This window comes from Pieris rapae, chromosome 22 (genome assembly GCF_905147795.1).
Source record: "Pieris rapae chromosome 22, ilPieRapa1.1, whole genome shotgun sequence".
Classification (NCBI taxonomy): domain Eukaryota; kingdom Metazoa; phylum Arthropoda; class Insecta; order Lepidoptera; family Pieridae; genus Pieris; species Pieris rapae.
Window position 1 is genome coordinate 151,240 of NC_059530.1, and position 21,789 is coordinate 173,028.

A 21,789-nucleotide genomic window follows, 5' to 3' on the forward strand; every position below is an offset into this window, starting at 1 on the left:
AAGGGCCTGGGGCTAGTGCTGGGCTACTTCTAATTAATTTGCTATATTTGTTTTAAATATTGTAGTACCTATTGTTTGATGATTTGCTTTTTTAAATGAGTTCCGAGAGGTTTTTACGCCGGCTCTCGGCCTACACCCTCTGTCTTCTTTGCCGATGAGTTGGGATGCCAACAGGTTCAAATTTAATGACGTGGAATAAATGATACCTTAATGATCTTATGTCCCAAAATAAACGTATTTTTTTTTTGAAACAGGTTCTAACAATAAGAACTTTGTTAGCAGAACTGCGAGACTCCATTATATTCACTGGATCTCAAGAAACATTGAGACAAATATACTTAGTTAATAAATGGTTTTGAGTTTAAAAATGAAAGGTCAATTTTTTTTTCAAACACTTTATGGCAAGAACAAATTTTATTTTCCGCAACAATTTGAAACATAAAACGCAACAGCTGTTTATTATTTGACACTATAGAGAATAGTGTTACAATAATGCCTATATATAAATTATTACCAGCCATATAAATAGTAAATTCAATTAACATCTGTGTTTTCTGTGCAAAAATGAACAGCATAATAAAACCCTTACTCAAAAAGATTGCAAATATTTTAACAAGTACATACTATTATTAAATTATAGTTTTGAACTACATCATAACTCTAATTTACTCTATTTACATCATCACTTACATATTTTTGGTAACGTTACAACAATACCTATATAGAATATTATATACTAAACTAAAACTAAAATAATAAAAAGTAAATGGTTGCATTGTATCATTCTTGCGACTGACATTTGGTTTGCCAATCTGAAATGCACATAATATGCTTTTATGCGATTCCAAAGCAATATATATCTCAATAGATCAGCTCATTAATTTACTCAGGTATAAAACTAGATACTTATATACCTGAAAAGCCGGTACCAGCCAAGCTTTGGCGAAGAAACGTCGAGCTAAAGCAATAAATAAACTAGAAATTAGCAAGCTAACTCATTGTTATGACAGAAATTCGGTTTGGGATACATACGTCATGGGATATTAAGAAAAAAAGATTAATTTTATTACTAATTAAAGAAGAAACATTCCATACCTCAGCAAAAGATAATGAATAATTTAAGATTTATTTAGTATTTGTTGTAGGCGCGAGGGTTCTAGTTTATACAAGCATACACAACTAACTTAGCTTACTTCACATATTTCAGTTTAATGAGCCGTTCGCTTTTATCTGCTTTACAAATAAAACCTCTTAATAAATTAAAATTAGTCTGGTTGCGTTGTCTTCAAGATACAACATTGTAAGTATGTAACGGTAGGAAACGCTAACGAAAATTCTGCGCGTTAGTTCTTGGTATACAACAGTCGAAAGCTTATAATACTTGCAAATTGGATAAAACAATTACTGTTGCGTTTTTTAAGTTCCAGATAACATAAAAATATAAATATTTATAAACAAATTACTGATATTTTTTCAACTTATTTACTAAGTATATAGGTACACGGACCAACCGAAAACATAGTTAACTTTAAATTTAAACGCGATTTAATCCAATAAAGTATTCTTTAAACATGTTTAATGTGTAGGAAAACACAATAATAGTAAAATATCAAGTTCAAAACAAACTCATCCTTTATATAAAATTCACAGCCTCTGCCATACCTACTTAATTACCATATTCAATTTTTTGCAATTTAACTGTTTATGTCATCGTCATTTCATAGAAGTACAACACTTTTTATCGACCGTAAGGTTAAGATTAAAAAAAAACGAGACAGCATTAAGTATAACATCATCGGTAGAGCAAATGTTTTTTTGCATACGGCTTTATCACGACTTATTAAGCGCAGTCTTGTTTCTCAACGCCCAAATCCAATAATCTATCTCAATCTATTTTTGACCATCTGAGATAGACATATTAATCCAAATATTGATAAAGGTGGACCAATAACCAATCGAAGGTTTGTAATAGCTAGCCGATACAAGCTATCCATGGTAGGTTCAATATCCAATAAGCAATCTTAAGATTTTAACTTACACCAGTTTTTAAAATAATTAAAAAGCTATTTCATATAGTTTATACATAGACATGTATATTTTAATATTATTTGTACGATTTGAGATTGCCAAAAATGGATTCCTTCGTAGGGTTTGGTTGTTGGGATGCAAAAAGAGATCGATCGACTGTCACGGTCTGATCTCCGATTGTTTTCAATCTGAGATTGTGGATTAATTATTGGGTTCGGGCGTAAGTATCTAAAGAAAGTGTTATATTATATCATATTAATTATTGATACAGATTATGAAGGACCTATTCAGTATTACTTTGGGTGGAAAATTCATTATTAGTATTCATCTATGTATCTCTATCACATCTATGTATATCTCTATTGCGTATTAAAAACGCAAATAAAACTTGCAAAATGCGATTTTATGAAAATTACTTGCCATATAGGACAATATTTAATTACTTCGTTTACAAAGTCGTAGTTTGACAGTTGACAGTACAGGTGATCAAAAACGATTGACAATCCCAAAAGCCCTACACTAAGGCTACATTACGTTTTTTTTATTTCTTATTAACCAAAAAAGCAGCTTTTCGTCGCTTCCAAATTATCTTTCCCTTTAAATTTTTCCCGATTCTCCATATATTTATTATAACCTCCACCCAAAATACCCATCAATATTATCAAACCCACTACGGCGTTGGACTTAAACTTTTTCGCACAATCCGCAGGGCTTTCGGTGTCGAGAGTGTATATCTAGAAACAGTAAATAGAAGACATATTAACAGATCAAAATCAAAGTAAAATTATATATTTTGAATCATACACATCACTCTTGAACACACATGCATACAATTCTCGTGAAAAATCTCTGTTAGGAAATAATTTTCTGAACTTACTTGTCGGCCAGCGTGGCCGGCGAACGCAACCAGTCCAGCATAGTACAACACATTGAGGTCTGCCGCGTACCCTGCGAGGGAAAAGCCAGCCAAAGATATGGATAACGCGGCCGTTAATGCCGGCTTAGTGTGTTCGCCAAATGTTAGCGCTGTTGACTTCACACCGATACGAGAATCGTCGACTTTGTCCTGAAATTAATGGATGTGAAGAGTTCAACAAAATTAAAATTATAATATGTATTTACTATGTCAATATTATTTCAGCTGATTGAATATTTAGCTTTTATTCAAATCACAATATCTATAGGTACCAAAAATTATTTAATTCTAATTGAACTTTTAGTACAAAAACTCACCTGATGAGCATATATGGTGTCATATAAAACGGTCCATGCCATTGCAGCTATATACAGTGGTACACAGACAGATGGTTCCAAATGTCCTTGCAGTACAGAATAACCCAGTAATGCTCCCCAATTGAATGTGGCTCCGAGGTAGACTTGAGGGTAGTTGGTGAACCTCTTTGCAAGTGGGTAGGTTATCACAAAGACTGAAAAAAAAACAATGATATTATATAGAAAAATTAAACCTTGCTTAGCACAGGTTGGTTTTTTCTAATACAATAATTATGAGTATATTGAAACCATTTATACAGACCAAAACATCAGGAATCAAAAATTACTTATGATCCATGTTAATGAAATAGGTTCATTAATTTAAGCATATAAAATATTAGTAAATTTGAAATGAAATGAAATGAAATACGTTTATTTGGAACATAGGATCATGATGGTAACACTTATTCCACATCATTAAATTCACTTACACATACTACTTGCTCCTAACAAGACACTATAGCAGTTAAATTGTAATAATATTCCTAGACCCAGGCTTAATTGTAAGGCAAGGAAAGCAATTGCTTGCTTTTCGCTTATTAAACCGGCCACTAGAGGACGGTTAGCTGTCCTTTCTACCTGGAACAAAATAATACCTATATGACTAGTACATGCCCATGGCTTTAGTTTTTTATTCTTTCACCTATGAATGGCGTTGTCTTTGGTGTAGCCTTATGCACTTAAAATCTAATTTTATTCAAAGAAAATCTGTATTAAAATAATAAAACTAAAATCAAAGTGCTATTTAAGACATTAAAAATCATATACATAAATTTCAAAGCATAGCAAAATAAGCCAATAGTATAAACAATTTACCTGTTTATCAATATCTCTATCCCATAGATCATTAATTGTACACCCAGCTCCTCTCATGAGACCTGCACCAACTAAGAACAAACCAGCAGTGTTTAAGCTAGTGTAAAGATCTACATTGCCAGGAATTGAAGCCAACGCTATTGACCATGTGCTTGGAAAGTATAGGAGGTAGACACCTGAAATTGTGTATTTAATATTGTATTTAGACAAACTTATGACTTTTAGAGTGGGAAAATATTTTAATGCATAAATACCTGTGCATAATAAACACAAGCTTTTGAATTATTTTGTAAAGATCTAAATTAGAATTTTCTAGCCAAATGTAAATTTAATATTTATTTTTATTAATATGTGTTTTTTCACTTATTATTTTTGAAGTGAAACTTCTTTTCATTTCAAACTGGATGCAATTGAAAAAGCGATAGTAAAAAAAGACAGAAACATTTATTCATAAGATTTAACGTCTGAGAAAATGAAATAGATAGAGAAACTTCTTTAGAATCGTAATTTCAGTTTACCGACAGTAAAATGAGACAGAAATATAAATTCATATGATTTAACGTGGGAGTAAATGAGATAGGAGGCATTATACAGCCTCTTTTTACTGCTGCTTTTTCATTTTATCCAATTTCAAACTTTCATTGTTTTAGTTTTTGCCAAATTACAGACGTATATTAATCTTATAAATTAAAATTTATCATTAAAATATTTATGTTTTAAAAGAGAAGTTTAATACATTTAGATAGTGAATTTTTTAAAATTTATATATGATTAATTATAAAACTTTGTTTTTAAAGGTTTCTACCACATGTGAATTGCACTTACTATTACTTAAAATTTGTTTTTTTTAAAGTTAGTGAAACAAATACAGATACATCTTTGCTGCTAGTAATAATAGAAATAAGATGTAAATTACCTATAGGTTTATCCCATCTTGCCAATTTTATATATGGATCAACTTTGTCTCTCCAGAATAATGTATAATGTCTTTCCTTTTTATCTTCTTTAATCTTGTTCAGAACTATCTTAGGTGCAGTTGTCTCTATAATAACTTTTTGTCTATGATGGTCACTTTGTGTTGAGTGTACTCTATAAGAAACTGTTGGTCTTTGGTAACTTGTCCCACACATACACATTTTAGGTAGATTTGAGAATTGTCTGTAAATATGCCTGTTCAATTGGACTAGTGGGTTTATGTTTGTACAGTGACGTAGGCTTGTGGTTAGCATTTTGTCCTAAAAAGAAATAACAAATTACTTAATGTATAATATGTACTTATTTAAAGAGCCAGGCTACACTTGGACTGAAATGCCAACTGAACACTGGCTACCTGAAAGTGGCACTACATTTTTTTAGGGTCCCTAAAAGCGTAGCTATCCCTAAAGTCGTCGCGATGTCTAAAATTACTGCAATACATTTTTTTAAAAGAAAATTATATCAAATAAATACTATAAGTATTTTAGATATAATTATTTTTTATTTTATTCTTGTATTACATGAAATTTCCAGACGGATAGGTATAAAGTGTAACTCACCAGGCAGAAGGAAAATATAATTAGAGGATTTAAGAGGAAAGTTACGCAAATAATAATAATATTATGACATATTTATAACCTAAGATAATCTTATACGAAGATTACTTAAGACTAATTTTAACAAGTCTGATAGTTGAGACTCACCTTGGCCTTGCAGTCAAGGTCCAAAAAGAATAGGAAATTAATTACTCCTTACACTGGTTTTAATAGCAAGGTTATAAGCTTAGATAAAAAAGTTAATGTATTAATACAGTCACGGTTCCAACATTTTCACCACCATTAATCTAATAATGGTTTTGATTAACTACTTTTTTATTAGATAATCGTGTCCATGATATCATAATTATAAATATTTAATTTCTATATAGCAATAAAATTGAATAAACCGCGTTATGACATATCACATAACATCACATGGGTATTATTATTACAATTACCATTGTGAGTTGAGACTTGAGATAGCTGTCAAGTGCACTCTAAGCGGCATGCGTGACAACCTTAGTCACTGACATACATAAACATTTGACATTTTCACAGACTGATAAATTACCTATCGACTATTAGACCGAATAAAACTAGTCAGTACTCAGTAGTCTGTGCTCAATGCTAAAAATAAAAAAGCCGTAATGAAAACTAATAAATAAAAAATATTTATTTGCAACATTTACCGTTCACATTTATTATTTATTTTAAATAAATTAAAATATTTGTGGCACTGGAATCGGGTTTAAAAATTAAGGAAATTTAATTATAAACATAAGCTACGGTAAATTATATTTTTATAAACTCACCATATTTTGAGTTAATATCCTAATTTTGTCAATAAAATGATGATAGTAGGCAATATATAGTATACCATTGTTTGACGTTCTGATAAAAATGCATGTTTAACTTTTTAATTAGGTAAATATTACAAATAAGCTATTATTATTATTTATTAATAGTTTATATAAGTATATATTATTTTTTATTAATAATGCCCCTGATTTAAATAAAAATAAATTGTTATTGGATCCCCATTGGCACCCAGGCAAAAGTCTATACACTATTGCTTTGCCACAGTTTTTTCTTTTACAGACATGATATTAAAAAATGCCTAAAGTGAAAAAGAAATCTTCAAAATCAAGGACTCATAAATGCCCAAAATGTGAAAAGGTATGCTAGAACTAGACAAGTTGTTTCAATAGGTTTTTAAAATTGAGGCTAACTTACATAAAATAAGTTTTGGGTTGGTTGGTTAAGGTTAATAAAATGTCAATAGCATGTTTTATATAAATGTTATTGGAGTTTCTTAATTATTTGAATTCATAATAATTATATAACATTAGTGATTGCATTTCATAATGTACTTATTTTTATACTTACCTAATTGATTACAGAAATTTTCGGATAGTTCAGGCCTAAACCGTCATCTTGAATTACATGTAGAGGATTATCTTCATGTATGTACTGTGTGCAATGCTACATTTAAAACAAAGAGGTATCTGAGCAGGCACAGAAAGCGTGTTCATAGTGAACCCGAAGAACATGAATGCAAAGATTGTGGCAAAAAGTTTCATTTTAAGAGCTCACTTAATAAGCATAGACTGGTGCACACCAGTAAGTATTATTTTCCTTGTCATTTATTAGAATTTTAATGTCTCCAGAGTTAATTAAAATATCTGTTTCAAAACTTCATTAACCTATTGCTTTTCATGCTTCTCATATTTTTACTAAATCATAAACATACAAGCTATAATATATATATATTTTCTCATCCAATGTATTATTCTATGTTCACAAATATAGAATTTATTTAATAATTTATGGGGGCTTACGTTGTAACATACAGCTACTAAGATTAATACTTGTGGACTATATAGTATGACCCAATTATATTTAATGTGACTTCCACAAAACCTGAATAATATAAAACTAAGAGAATTGTATGGAAAAGAACTTGGTGAAAAATTAATCTGTAAATTATTTAAAATAAAAAAAAAATTAAATGAATTTTTTTAATTTTGTAACTAACTAAACAGAATGTTTTAGATGAGAGGCCGCACAAGTGCAAATGGTGCAAGAAGGGCTTCAACTCCACATACAGCTTGTCTAGTCATATCCTTATACATAAGAGTAAGTAAATTTTTCTTTAATTATTTACAAGAATGTAATACAAAAATCAATCAATATTTGTCTGTTTGCTTGTGGTTAATTAGGATGTGGTACCAAATGGCAATAAAAATGATAAAAAAGTAATTTTTTATTTGGTTTTAAAAGGAATGTACAAATTTGTAGTGAAGTCATTTAAGTATTCACATTAATTTTGTCAGCACAACATGTCATTGTGTCATGTGTGTCGGGTTGGTGATACCTTTTAAAATGGTTAATTAATTAAATTAATTAATGCTCACACATCATGCTTCCAAACTGGACTGTAAGGCTTCAGTTTAATTTTACATGTACACAATGACATGGCATTAGAGATACATACATTACATTCTATTATAAACATACATATTTTGTAAGACTTGCTTGACCTATAGCAGTGATTTTTAATTTTAAGGTTAAAATACACTGTTTATTACAATATAATAATTCTATTTAAATATTCTAAGAGTGACTGATCATCTAGACACTTGGCTGGCTCCACACATTGCCCTGATTTTTCCACGTAACTGAGAAAAAAGGTTTATCTGTTATGTCTTATGCAGGAACGTAAAATTCTTAAAAGTCATTAAAAAGACCTTTATTCTCCCAATTTACGTCATCATCATCATAAAGTTCATCTTCTTGGAAGCAACGCCTATACCATGGTATGCCATATGCTATGTCTATGGGAATGGTTTCTATCCGGCTGGAAGGGAATAACGCTCGTTTCTGTTATTAAACTTAAGAACTTAGAGGAAGAATGGTGTACTGTTTCTTCCGCCCTAGAGGAGTCGAGGGAGTTTGGAACTAGCATATTAGCGGTGGGAATGACGTCATCTTTGTAGTCGTTTTCGTTGATGAGTAGACGTTAAATGCAATAGGATGTGCACATTGTAATCTTCTTATATTAAAAATAGTGTATCATCATGTGTTTTCTAAACGCCGGCTCATGATATAAGTTCTTGCTTATCTTTTGGCTTAGTGGTCGAAGACTTACCCTTGTTTACAGAAGCATCCCGGTACACTGATAGTCATACAGTTTCGTGGTCGCAAAGTCATGACGTATTTGTTTACGTTGTTATTTATATGCACAGTTTTTCTTAGGTATTTTAAAAGCTTTCCTACATCGTAGAAGCGTGTGTGTGCATCTGAGCTGAATAATAATTTATTAAGGATTACCTAGAAAATAAATTATATATTTACTGTAGTAATTAAAAACTTTAATAAAAAAGTGAAATCTCGAAGAAATTATTAAAATAAAAATGGTTGGTGGAGGACGCTACGCGCACAATATGTTATGAGGCAGATACATCTCTGCGTTCATATTCAACTATTGAACAGTGTTGGCTTAGAGGTTTCAGCTTAAGGACATCATAGCCTAGCGGTCTTATTAAGTGACAGTTAGGTGAGCGGTAAGGGTTCGAATCCCAGTTCTAGGGCAAGTTTTAAATTTATTCTCGGCCTTTGGTAGGGTTGTACGGTACCGGGCGAGTGCCTAAACCCTACATGGCGGGAACGGTTGAGTTTCTATAGTATGCAGAGGGCATCGAACTAGAGATTCCTGATTAGAGGTTTAGAACGTAGCAATACCTTCTAAACTGAGAATTGCAAGTGGTTAGTAATTTAACATTCGTCTTAATCGTCAAGTTCAACATCCATGGAGAGGGTCGGCGTATGCGCATTTTCACCTACAAGTCACTCTTTTTAAAAAGAGTGACTCTCATCCCTGAGATCGCCATTCTGTCTATTTAACATTCGCTTAAACGGTGAAGGAAAACATCGTGAGGAAACCGGCTCGTTTTAGAAAAGTCGGCGTGTATAAGACTTGCCTATAAGCCTTACATATGATCGTAAAACGAATACAGAAACCTGAGTCCCTGAAGGAAAACGGGTGCAGCGCCACTGATTTATTTATTTTTAATCAACTACTATTACTATTTAATAGTTCTTTATTGTAACATCAAAATTCATTAATAAACACATTAAAATACTTATATTGACTATTGTTTATGATATTTGTTACACATAAATAAGTTATAAACGCGTATTTTTAACATTATGTACGTAAGGTGACGTTTCGTAATCGACTGTCATGAAATGCTTAGTTAAAATCATACCCCGGTCATCTCCTGAGTGAATTTGAACGATGAAGATACATATTTGTTCAAAATATTTGTCATAATGTTAACAAAAGTATTGTCTGAATTGAATCGTCTCGAAATATTGGAATTATCGACTCTTAAATCTGTCATATTGCTGTTCGCCATTTTGAGTAATGACGTCATCTTGTCTACAAAATTTCTAATCACGTCAACTTTGTAATAATCTTTGGGATTATGTTGTAATCCTTTGTTATTTATATAATGTTCTTTAATATGCTTTTTTAATTGTTTCGATTTGTCAATTTTATCTATATCAAAGCCTTTGTTATAATAAATTTCCCTCTTCTGATTATCAATTTTATAAGAATTTTTATAGTATCCATTCTGTTTACGAAAGTTAAATTTGTGCGAATTGACTTTCTCGTTTTTTGTTTGTTTACTTCTCGCTATATTGTAAACAACTTCGCCAATATCGGTCATCGGCTCTATACTCAAATCTTGGAATATTGTTTTCTTGTAATCCATTATTTTAAGCCTGGAATAAAATAACAATTATATGGACTAGTATAACAACACCGCTGTGAGTTACTTATCAGTTTTTTTTATTTGTATAATTTAATTTATATAATTAAAAGAAAGGATTTGTATTTTAGAATAAACTCTAAAATCATTGTAATGATGTTAAAATTATTTGACTATTAGAATAGTACTTTATATCTGAGTGACATAGCCTATAGTTATTACAAAAGGAGAAAAAAAGTCCAGTCTTCTTAGCTCTAGTATGACTCATCTCTGTTTTTCACATTCGTCTCTGCTAAGATTTGAAAAGCTCTTAAAATGATGAGCAGTATTGGTCTAGTGGCTTAAGAAAGCGACTCTTAACCCTGGGTTCGTGCGTTCAAATGGCAATGCACCAATGGATTCCTCTTTCTGTTCGTAATTAACACTTGCGCGTACGGTGAAGACAAAAGCAGTGTCTTAAAAGCTCTATTATATTAGTAAGCCCTACTTGTATAAAAATTAATTTTTGACGATTTGTTATTTTTGAAACGGATGGATTCAGCAGTCTAAACCCATATAGTAAACTCTACTGGATTTTTAAAATACCTCTTTACAGCGTTCACAACAGTCGCACATAATACAGGACAAGCGTAACCGAACGGTGTCCATGGTGAGGCGTTGCTGTCCTCGCAAAATACTCTTGCTTCTGAAATTGTAGATCGATGATGAGATTTTGGCTACTTGAATGATTTTATCCATATCAGAGTTTAGTGTTAAACATAAAGAAATAAATAATATCTCCCTCTACAATTTGTCACATAAATACAACTATTCAGAAACTTAGTTTTATATTGAGCAGCTTTTTTAGGCTTCTTCTTAGGCCATCGGGGAAATTAGTCACCTGCATCACGAGCACACTCAGCATACACACCTGTGCGTACATACCCTCACTTTTACACCATCACACAACACTAAATTGGGTTATACTTAAATGATAAATATTTTTTATTGATTTTTTTTAATTATCTGTATACCATATTTGGTATAATTGATTTTTTTATAAATAATTTATGTTAGATGTAGGGTTACGAAAAAATATATGTATTTAACGTTGTTAGCTATTTATGACTTATAATAACTAACGGTTTTTAAATAAATAACTTCTAAATAATCGGAACAATAGGGTAAAGAAGTTAGAGCAATATTTTATTTTCCAATCAACTAATGTCTTCTACGATGTTTCAACACTGATTGTTGACCCTTTGTTGTGTAACTATTTATCTATTATCATACGCGGACTTTCCTTAAGAATATAAAATACTCACCACAAAAAAACGAACTTAAAACGTATATAACGACAATTATAGCCATTGTTCATATGTTACTGACTTAATAGCTGTAAAATTGTTATAAGAAAAATACATTGTCTGTTTGTGTTAATTTTTATTACGCTTTCAGATATATATTAAGTAATAAAGAATTAAAATTTATCGATTTTTCGCTGTCAATTTTTATAAAGATTTCGCACAATATAAGCAAATATTGCGTTTTGTTTACTTTTCTAGGCTTACTTAGTTGGTACGGTTAGTACGGAGAGGGCTCAGTGTCCCATCTAGAGCGATTGTGGGGTAAGTGGGCATGTACAGCTCGTCAGTCCCACATAACCCTTCGCCCCAAGTAGTGGACTGCGGTTCCTTTTTTAAATATAAGATATTTTTAAAACATAAAAGTTTTTTGTCACTGCGTCTATGTCCATCTACTAAAACACTAAGCATTTGTTTGCTCCGAAATAGGTTTTTGATATTTGGTAGATAATATTATTTGTATAATTTGATCTAATTATATACAGTACGGTTATTAAAAAAGCAATGAAAGCAGTGTATGTTACTTATAGTATATTAAATAAATTAGCCGGAACGTAAACATGCTATTTAGTCTTTTTACTTCTCATAAAATGCAATTGATTTGATTGATACGTCAACTTCGTCATAGATAAGGCTGGCTTGCCCAGGGGCTAGTGTTGTAATTTACCATAAACGACCCTGTGGTTTGGAAATTTTATTTAATGTCTATTTTAATAAAGGAAACGGTCTCGGGAAATCACATGGAAAAATCACTATATAAAAAAGTTCGTGCACACACATTTCAGAAGTGAAACTTTGTAAATTAATTCTTACTAAGGTAAAAATCCCAAAAGATGATCATGTACCAGGATATGATCACTCCATGTTTTATATCTATTTTCACACTGCGCACACACTGTATACGTTCCAATGACTGCTCGAGAATTGCTATATATTCTAAATTCTAATATACATCAACCAATAGCGTGTATTTTTTTCGATCTCTTTTTCTCACTTTCTCTCAATCGGTTTCAATCGCTCTCCCCCCTTTTCTTTGACAAAAACGCTGCACATCTTCGTGACGTTAAGTAAAAATTTCCTCATGGGCCTAAAGCAGTTTGACTTCAATAAATATAGCCTATATTCGAGTATGACATAATCAGGATTATATTAAGTATGTCGTTTTATTGTATACTAACATTAGTTCACCGATGGAGTGAAGACCTCTTCCAATTTCTTCTATTGCATCCCACCCTCGCCACCATTTCCCAACCCTTTCCTTTTATTGTTTTTAAGATGGAAATCTTCCCAGGTTCCTGCTGGGCGTTTTCCCTTTTTTACCATCCATCAAACCATAAGATAATTTTTGTCAGATTTTTTACATAATATGGTAGGTAGTAGTAATCTTGACGTTAAGTCAGTTAGATCGTATACTATTCTTAAGTTTCGTTTATTATTTTCGGAATTTTTATTAGTTTAATACTTTTTCATTTACAGATTCGAAGCCATTCAAGTGCACCTTCTGCGACTATGCGTGTCGTGATAGCTCAACATTAAGAAAACATCAACAGAGACATATAGGCCAAGTACCTACTTATAACTGCAAGATATGTGAGAAAAAGTTGGTATAATTTATTTCCTTTTTCTTTAGTCTGATTAATTGTACCTTTTATATGTAGGTATGTACTAGTTATTGTATAATAGAAAAAATAGTTTAAACTAATTATATAAAACGAGACAACTATGTATATATGGGAAGGAAGAAAAGTGGATAAAAGGTATTGAAACGTCAGCAGGAAGCGAATAGAGAAAGAAATGGACATAGTCAGTTGGAATACACGACTTTTGTGAAAATTGGAAATTAAACGGGCTTTTCATATTAATCTACAGAAGGAGACATACGCAATTGCCTTTGAATGTATTGAATACTAATTTTTATAATTTATTTCAGATTCAGCCAAAAAAAACTTTTAGAATTTCACGTGGCCAAAGAACATTTAAATATTGACGTGAACGTATTACCTTGCGATAAATGTGGAAAGATGTTTAGGGATAATACTTCGCTGAAGTTGCATATTGTGAGTGACTTTCATAAGTTTTATAGCTTTGGACTTCGTGGCATTTTGTGCATAGAGTAAAACTAACTTTGACCTTTGTGTTGTTTATTCCTATAGACAATAGTGGCCAAGTGCGACCCGGAAGCATAGATTACAGACTGACTTCATTTTGTTCACCAACACTAATTCTTCTTGAACTTGTGTACACAGTATTCATTAGCATTGTTATTATTTGTTATACTTTTATATATTCACATATATTTTTTTATTAAGGGTTATGTTTAAAAAGAAAATTTGAGTAAAAATCAAGTGTTTTAGAACAATTTCCATTACCATAAATAGGATGTGGCGAGACAACATTTCATAATTATCGTGTACTTTTGTTTTTATTATTACAAAACCATAATTATTAGTCTAGTCTAGACATATCTGGCTGTATATTGAAACTTAATAAAGAAGAACATAAATCAAAGGTTGTGAAATGAAATTATTATCAGACAATTAGGCATCAAAGTTAAAACTTTTAAGCTCGAGCCCATAGTTTTAGCATTAAAAATACTCAATTGTCTATGGCACACAACCCGTCTTTTGTTATACCTGTTAACTTTCTTTCATTTTAGTACATAATTTTTGCAGCAAAAAATTCACGATCGACTCTTCGCCGCGAAATGTCCCGTGTGCGGTGTCACGATAAGTTGCAAACAAAATATGGAAGCCCATCTGAGATCACATCTTGACGAACGCCCGTTTTCTTGTATTTTTGAAGGCTGTGGGAAGGCTTTTAAGGATGCGGTGAGTAACAGTTATAACGAATTACACTAAACATGCACGATATATGTTAAGATATTATTAATTCATTTACACAAATTAAACATGAAAAAAATATATTAATATACGTTGTGAACTCAGCCAGTGTATAAACAAAAAGGTCTACCTCAATAGAAATTTTGTTTCTTATTTGCGTTGCTCGCGTGAGTGGCGCTTCTCGTAAGTAAAGTTGTACAATTTGCCATGTTGCACTGCTGGACTGTGAAGTGTGTTCAATTTTTATGTAATCATTGTCTGTCTGTATATGTATAATGCATTAGATAACCAAATATATGAGAGGGTGTGACCTAAGAGCTTAACAACGAATCTCTTAACCTTGAAGATGTATCTAACACGTAAATAGTGAAATAATAAATATGTAAGGGTTGTCTGCATCAAGAGACCGAAGGCGACAGACAGGGCCAGGTTGAAGTTGGTGGGATTATCTCAAAGCTATCGAGTATGCTCACCACGAATTAAGGGCTTCGCCACTTTGAGAGATTCATTTACAGACATAATTTACTCTCGTAAGCTGCTGATGTATGAGACACAGCCACATGAGCCGTGTTAGCAGTTGGCCAATGTTAACTTAATATTACTATAATACTGTTTATTTATGCTACTACGGAAAATGCTATTTTTTGACTCAAGCAACTTAAAGTACTTAATTTTTTTATGTAATAGGAGTAATGTAATAGCCGATTTAGCGGATTTTAGGTCACATTTAGGTATATTAGATTTATAATTAAAATGCAATAACGTTCTGCATTTTCAGAGGACACTACATCTTCACGAATTCCTCCATTATCCGGAGCGTTATTTGAAATGTAAATTTTGTGATAAACGATTCTCGCGTCAGTCTAGGTTGAACAGTCATGAGAAGCAGCATTTCCTCCTCAAGGAGAAATATGTTGTGTGTGATTATTGTAATGTCAGGTGAGTTTACGATAATTCCCTTTTAATTAGTGGAATCATTTATAACAGGCATATAATTAACTTGAGTGTGTAAAATTTTTTTTTAACATTAATATAGATGTAGCATTTTGTATGATATGGTGTTTTTACTTTAATAAATAAATTAATAACATCTGATCATATGATCTGTCAATAAGACTCAAAGTTCTTTGTCTGGCATTAGGTACAGGTTCTAAACGAATGGACAGACTATTAAACGGTTTTTTTTAAATAGAAAATTGAAGTGATTCAGATGGTTCTTGCCTGAAATAGAAATATTTTTACTATACGCAGCTGTATCTTATGGAATTCAGTCCATCATCGTCGTGATTCTTTCGCAGCTCTTTAACACCAAACGACTGGTTTTTAAAGCGATCAATATTTTTTCAGATTTTACTCAAAGAATTACCTCAGAAATCACATTGCTACAAAACACTTATATAAAAATAAGTACATATGCGATATTTGCAATAAGGAGTTTTTTACAAAGCCAAGTCTCATTGGACATATTATTGCACATAATTCAGAAACGGTAAATTCGGTTTTAATTCTGTTATTTAGAGACTTTTATTTCAAATAATAGATGTACAGTAATCTCCCTAATACCGCGTTGAAGGAGTATTGTCAACAGTTTTTGTTGAACAATTAAAAAGCTAGGAACATGAATTCAATAAAGTTTAACTGTCTAACACAATTGAAGGTGTAAATCTAATTATGGACTTATCCTATTTATCAATTTTACACTAAACTTGAACCTCCGCGTTATGTACGGAACTGAAATCGGGTTATACGAAAAAGGGAATTACTGTCCATAGTATATGTAAACACATAAAATTAACCAGTGATGCTACTCTTCTACCTCTTTCTGTATCTGTTTCGTGATCAGTCCTGGGTGATCGGCCTTCCGTGTCTGATACACATATACACACTGATATTTATATCGATAACGCGAGTTTTAATCTTATGAAATTCGTTTTTTAGGACAAGCAATGCAAACTGTGCAAGAAGTCTTTCAAAAAACATATCTACCTTAAAAGTCATTATTTGAATACACATTGTATTAAATATAAGAATACCAGAAAGTGAGTACAAATGCCTTTACAGGGGATAACTTTATCTGGGGTTGGAGGGGGGTTAGTATATTTTTAAATAACCCACTGAAATTATTTGGACGAATCGGACAAGCGAGTTATTTCCCATTTTTTTATCTAGGATTTAACTACAACTATTTAGTATCACTTGTTATAAAAAAATAACCCTACTAGTAAAAAAATACTTGGCTAGCGAGAATACTTTACAGATAGACAAACAAATGCACAGAAAATTTTGAAATAAATAGTTTTTTTATAGTAAATAATCAAAAAAAGAAGGTTGCAGTGGAATGTTTTTTTAATTGGCTTTTAAAAGGTTTGCCAAGGTGTTGAACCATTTTTTTAATAAACTAAGTTAAGTTTATTTAAATGTTTATTTCAGAAATGTGAAAATAAACAGGACTCTAATGGTTCAAGAAATCAAAACGGAAGCTGCTGAGAAATTTGTGATTAAATCGGAAGCCATTAGTGGTAAATACTTTTTCCCTTTTTGAGGTTCTATCGCATTGTTAATTTATTTTTTGTGTATGTGATGTGTATTTGTGTTTGACTCTAGTCTCTAGTTTTAACTAGTCATAATTTAAAAACGGTGCCCTGCTGTTTCTCTCGCATTCGCATATGATGTAATATAACCCTAATGTCTCTCGATAAATTAACTTTTCAAAAATTTGTTTTGTTCTTGAGTTTAAATTTAAATCAAACTTTTCATCCTATTGTTCGAATATTAAGAGTAGTTTGATCAACTTACAAATTGCTTTATCGATACGAATTTTAATTCAGTATAATGTAAGTTTGCTTTTTTATATTAAGATATATATGTATTTAGATACAGACGAAGAGACGGAATACTCGAAGACAGTTTTAGCGGAAGATTTGAAGGCTTCCGGCAATCAAATGAACATCTTTTACGACATAAAAACACTGGACAGGAGTAAAATACGTAACTATTTTTCTTCATTAAAAAATCCTTTGATCACAATATATTGCTATTCATAATTATTTTAGAAATAAAATGACTTGATTTTGCAAGTCCTAGGTAAAACCCCATTTTGTATGTGTGTTGTAGCGTTATTTAGATAACAACTCCTATCTAAAATTAATTTTTTAGCAAAACTCCACGATCCACGTATAAATAAAGAACTAAAAGAGACAGTTAAGACAAAGATCAAACGGTTATTGCAAAAAGCAAAGAAACTAAAAGAGAGGCGCGATCTGGAGAGAGCGAGAAGGAGATATAACAAGCGAATGGAGAATTTATTAAAGAGAGGTAAGTTTTTGATATTTTTTTAGTAGCAGTATATATTTTTTCTCTTCTTTATTATACAGTATATAACTGTATAAATTTTTCTTACCGATCTTAGAAGAACCGCAGACTGAATTAACAAAAACCGAAGTCGGAAAAATTACTTGCGAAAGAGATGAAAATGGAAAATTAAAATTCAACGTTCATCAGTGCTATGTTTGCTTTACTGTAAGTAGACGTCGAATATATTTTCTGGCTTTTTTCCCGTTCTACACAATTCTAGTTTTTATGGTTTTACCTAGAACCTTTTGTTACATTTTATTCCTAAGAATTACTTTTATTACTTACTAGCTGACCTGGCAAACGTCGTCTTGCCAAACTACTACCTTTAACTCAGCGCCATCTGTTAGAATTGTATCAAATAATAAACAAATGTTAATGTTATCGTAATTTTAGTAAGAATGCCTATTTTTTGAAAATGAAATATAGCCTATGTCACTCAGGAATGATGTAGCTTTCCAACAGTGAAAGAATTTTTCAAATCTGCCAAGTAGTTTCGGAGCCTATTCAATTCATACAAACAAACAAACAAAAAATCAAACCTTTCCTCTTTATAATATTAGTATAGATATCATTAAGGCTGGTAGGCACTTAGTGATTTCTATTAAAACCAATCTTGCCTTACCATATATAAACCAACTATATTATACATATTAAATAAATAATATTTTAATGATTTTCTTGCAGCTATATAAAACCAAAGAAGATCTGTTAGATCATTGCCAGCAACATTTCGACCTGTGCCACACTAACACGTTACGGAAGTGCCCTCTGTGTGACCATGTATCGAGCCTCTCGATCGGCCGACATCTTCTAAGAAAACACAAAATCAAAACCAAACTTTACACTGGCAACATTAAAAATAATGGTTCGCAATTTTATTATGACTTAAATGGTAAGAAAATTGACAAACTAGAGGTGATACCGAGTGTGAAAGTATTAAACAGACAGGCTTATATCGATTTAGACAGAAGAAATCGCGAGAAAAAAGATACAATTATCGCAAAAACAAAATTGGTTAAAAAAGGTACAGAGTGGATTGTGGAAAAGGAGAAATTGAATATTGAAAACTTTAAAATACCAAAGCTATCCGAAATTGATTTGCCGCTGAATTTTGGTGACGATCATTGCGCGCGTATGAAATCTTTAAGTGTTGCCACAAAACAAAACGGCGTCAAAATGTTATATCCCTGTGACCGATGCGAAAAAATTTGTCAGACTTTAAGCGCGTTAAAACTACATTATCGACGACACGACCCAAATGCCAAGCCATTTAAGCCTAAAGTGTGGAAGCATAAATTAAAAAATAACGACAAAAATCCGAATAACCGTAGTAGCAATATAGTCTGTGACATGACAAAGAGATATGTCAAACCTAAACCCATAACAAGCAAGCATAGATGCGACCCAGAACTAATAAAATTTTATGAAAGCAATATAATGGGTGACAACATTGAGTTCTGGCAGTTTCTTAAAATATACAATCGAATGACTAGAGAAAATATTAAAGATTTTTCGGATTTACAAAATAGAACTGATTTCGGAATTCAGCCAGTTTCAGATGTGCCAAGTGGAACTGGTAATAATATTAGTAGCTGTAATCTTTTTACCAACAAAATAACTAAAGTTGTTGGTAAAAAGAAAAGGATACCACAGTTAAAAGTTTTACGACATATCTTAATAAGCAAGAACGAGTATGAGAAAAGAAATGAAATTAAAGCTAGATTAAGACAGAGACTCATTATAGATAGTTAAAGTATATTAAGCTTATAATACATAAGACATTAATATATGGTTTTTTTAAGGAAATTTTAAGTTGTTTTTAAGAGTCAATAGTAAGTTTTTATAATTTTGACATAATAACTAGTAGTACTAAAAAACATAACTAGTAGTAGTACTAGTATTTATTTTTATTTTTTAACCACAACCAAGAGAGGCTTTATTTAATGGAATCTAAATTATTGAGTAACATTGAAAAATTAAACTTGAGGTTCTTTATCATTATATTTATAAACATATCTTACAAAACATTACAAATTAGTTGAGTAAATTAAATAGTAAAATGTTATTAAAGTAAGTTACACAACACTTGATACAACTATATGATTGATACATCACAAAAGCAAATAGTAGAAAACTGTATAAGATGCGAAGATAGTTATGTTTGTTAATTTATTAAATAGATTATATAAAACCTTATTTTTAATTTCAATTTCCATGTATCTGAAAAGAAGACCCTTAAATAAATTTCAATTTATTAAAAATATGTTAAACAAGAGGGAGAGAAGTAAAACTCTCCAGCTTGGCAATTGTAATTTCTGATATAACGCACAGGTATTTTAAAGCAGTGATAAGAAAATATAGTTTCCTAATATGTTCAAACTGTTGGTAAAAATGGTGGACTGAAGCTTTGGCTATGACTTAGTATTTTGCAATTGTTTTGTTCCATTCCATGCAAAATTTCTAGATATACACAAAACAAGTGGGTGTGATCTATAATAGACAATTTAAAATAGTTAATTATATTTTTTCTTTAATGTTCCACAGCAGTCAAGCTAAAATATATCTACAATAAACATTTACTCACTATTTCGGCAATATCTATCCAGTCCAGTGCTTTTACAATATTATCATTCTTTGATGGTTTCTTATCCCAGTTCCAGTACATTATATCCCTGAAGCCACCAGCCACCTGCAATTCAACATTAATCGAAAATTTAGTTTTTGTTGTTACATATAAATATAAAAAATTACTGCTAGTACTACCAACAAATCTGAATGCAATTAATTAAGCAAACATATATAAACAATAAATTATTAATCTGAAAAGTTTTTTTTATAAGTTACTGAATAATCAACATTGAAATTAACCTAATTTCATGTTAATAGATTATAAGACAAACCTACTTACCTACTTGTTTGTATTTCCTAATTAGTACTTGTATTTCATTGTTTGCAACTTCCTGTATTATTTAATTCTTACTACAAGAAAGTGTTTACTTTAATATCCAAAAATTACCAAAAACTGAATCAGAGGCTCTATGCATGTGGTCTTCCCTACCTCTAGAGTGTATATAAAAAATCGGAGGCGCGGAGGATGAGCAGCCCCCACCGCGCGTAACAAAGCACAGGCATTATGCAAAACCAACAAGCCTAAGCTGCGGAGGCTGTACTTCCACATTTGCGTCTATTCATATGTATATACGTAAAATAAACGCAGCCAATATATATATATATATATATTATATTAATTGTAAAATTACCTGACATTTTCTCTCTGCATCCTCATTGAGGGGTCTCTTGGCTTCAGTGACAATAATACCTCGGTAACCTTCAGGAACTGATATCTTCACTCCATCGAGAGGGTGCCCACGATAAGTAGCAGATAACTCTGAAAATAAAAAAATATCGCCTAGAATTACACAACTTCAATCGAGTTAGGATGTTAGTTAACACGTAAGTATAAAATTCTACACAATTACCTTTTTCTTCGTTTTCAACTACGTATGGTTCAAAATACTTGTCTACATTAGCCGGGCCGTCCTCATCAATTTTACAAGGTATATAGTGTACGCGTTGTTCAAATGCTTTTTCATCTTCTATTTCTCTAAAGTTATTTTCTACGTGAATAGACATAATCTGTTATTATTTAATGCAGTTATTCAATATCGATAATTTTTAATATCTCCGTTTAATTACGCGCGTCCTTTTTTTATAACAAATAATCAATATTCAGATTTCACTTTCAGTCTATAATCACAATATTATGTCAACAGATCAATACAGTATACACTATACAATACCAGTTGATAGTCATATTAATAACTCTGTCAGTTAATTTCGGTCACAG

General features: G+C 31.3%; 4 protein-coding genes across 8 annotated transcripts; 1 reads left to right on the top strand and 3 right to left on the bottom strand.

Annotated features, from left to right (window-relative positions):
- Window positions 1–2,169: 2,169 nt before the first annotated feature.
- LOC111001495 (4-hydroxybenzoate polyprenyltransferase, mitochondrial) lies at window positions 2,170–6,043 on the bottom strand. 2 transcript variants are annotated; one of them, XM_022271418.2, is made up of 7 exons: window positions 5,796–6,043; window positions 5,033–5,351; window positions 4,117–4,292; window positions 3,732–3,879; window positions 3,262–3,455; window positions 2,906–3,094; window positions 2,170–2,762 (listed from the first exon to the last, which is right to left on the bottom strand). In XM_022271418.2, the coding sequence occupies exons 2-7, from the start codon at window positions 5,343–5,345 to the stop codon at window positions 2,580–2,582; spliced, it is 1,203 nt and encodes a 400-aa protein (XP_022127110.2). In that variant the 5' UTR covers window positions 5,346–5,351; window positions 5,796–6,043; the 3' UTR covers window positions 2,170–2,579. The 2 variants fall into 2 exon arrangements, with proteins under 2 accessions (XP_022127110.2, XP_022127111.2); XM_022271419.2 differs by lacking the exon at window positions 5,796–6,043 and adding an exon at window positions 5,652–5,749.
- A 333-nt stretch (window positions 6,044–6,376) lies between these two features.
- Window positions 6,377–19,999, top strand: LOC111001483 (zinc finger protein 197). Of its 2 annotated transcripts, none has more exons than XM_045633214.1 (15): window positions 6,377–6,417; window positions 6,729–6,806; window positions 7,031–7,250; window positions 7,683–7,766; window positions 13,225–13,348; window positions 13,679–13,805; window positions 14,421–14,576; window positions 15,367–15,527; window positions 15,936–16,077; window positions 16,527–16,627; window positions 17,019–17,107; window positions 17,463–17,576; window positions 17,745–17,903; window positions 17,998–18,107; window positions 18,627–19,999. In XM_045633214.1, the coding sequence occupies exons 2-15, from the start codon at window positions 6,744–6,746 to the stop codon at window positions 19,692–19,694; spliced, it is 2,718 nt and encodes a 905-aa protein (XP_045489170.1). In that variant the 5' UTR covers window positions 6,377–6,417; window positions 6,729–6,743; the 3' UTR covers window positions 19,695–19,999. The 2 variants fall into 2 exon arrangements, with proteins under 2 accessions (XP_045489170.1, XP_022127096.2); XM_022271404.2 differs by lacking the exon at window positions 6,377–6,417 and adding an exon at window positions 6,441–6,554.
- LOC123690169 lies at window positions 7,879–10,408 on the bottom strand. The gene is made up of 3 exons (XM_045633220.1): window positions 9,899–10,408; window positions 8,779–8,960; window positions 7,879–8,308 (listed from the first exon to the last, which is right to left on the bottom strand). Exons 1-3 carry the CDS (start codon window positions 10,406–10,408, stop codon window positions 8,215–8,217), a joined length of 786 nt encoding a protein of 261 aa, XP_045489176.1. The 3' UTR covers window positions 7,879–8,214.
- LOC111001484 (ribonuclease H2 subunit C) lies at window positions 10,283–21,781 on the bottom strand. Of its 3 annotated transcripts, XM_045633218.1 has the most exons (5): window positions 21,422–21,781; window positions 21,203–21,330; window positions 20,527–20,631; window positions 10,991–11,090; window positions 10,283–10,418 (listed from the first exon to the last, which is right to left on the bottom strand). In XM_045633218.1, the coding sequence occupies exons 1-4, from the start codon at window positions 21,573–21,575 to the stop codon at window positions 11,004–11,006; spliced, it is 474 nt and encodes a 157-aa protein (XP_045489174.1). In that variant the 5' UTR covers window positions 21,576–21,781; the 3' UTR covers window positions 10,283–10,418; window positions 10,991–11,003. The 3 variants fall into 3 exon arrangements, with proteins under 3 accessions (XP_045489174.1, XP_022127098.2, XP_022127097.2); XM_022271406.2 differs by lacking the exons at window positions 10,283–10,418; window positions 10,991–11,090 and adding an exon at window positions 20,023–20,162 and having other exon boundaries at window positions 21,422–21,771; XM_022271405.2 differs by lacking the exons at window positions 10,283–10,418; window positions 10,991–11,090 and adding an exon at window positions 20,254–20,432 and having other exon boundaries at window positions 21,422–21,774.
- Window positions 21,782–21,789: the final 8 nt, after the last annotated feature.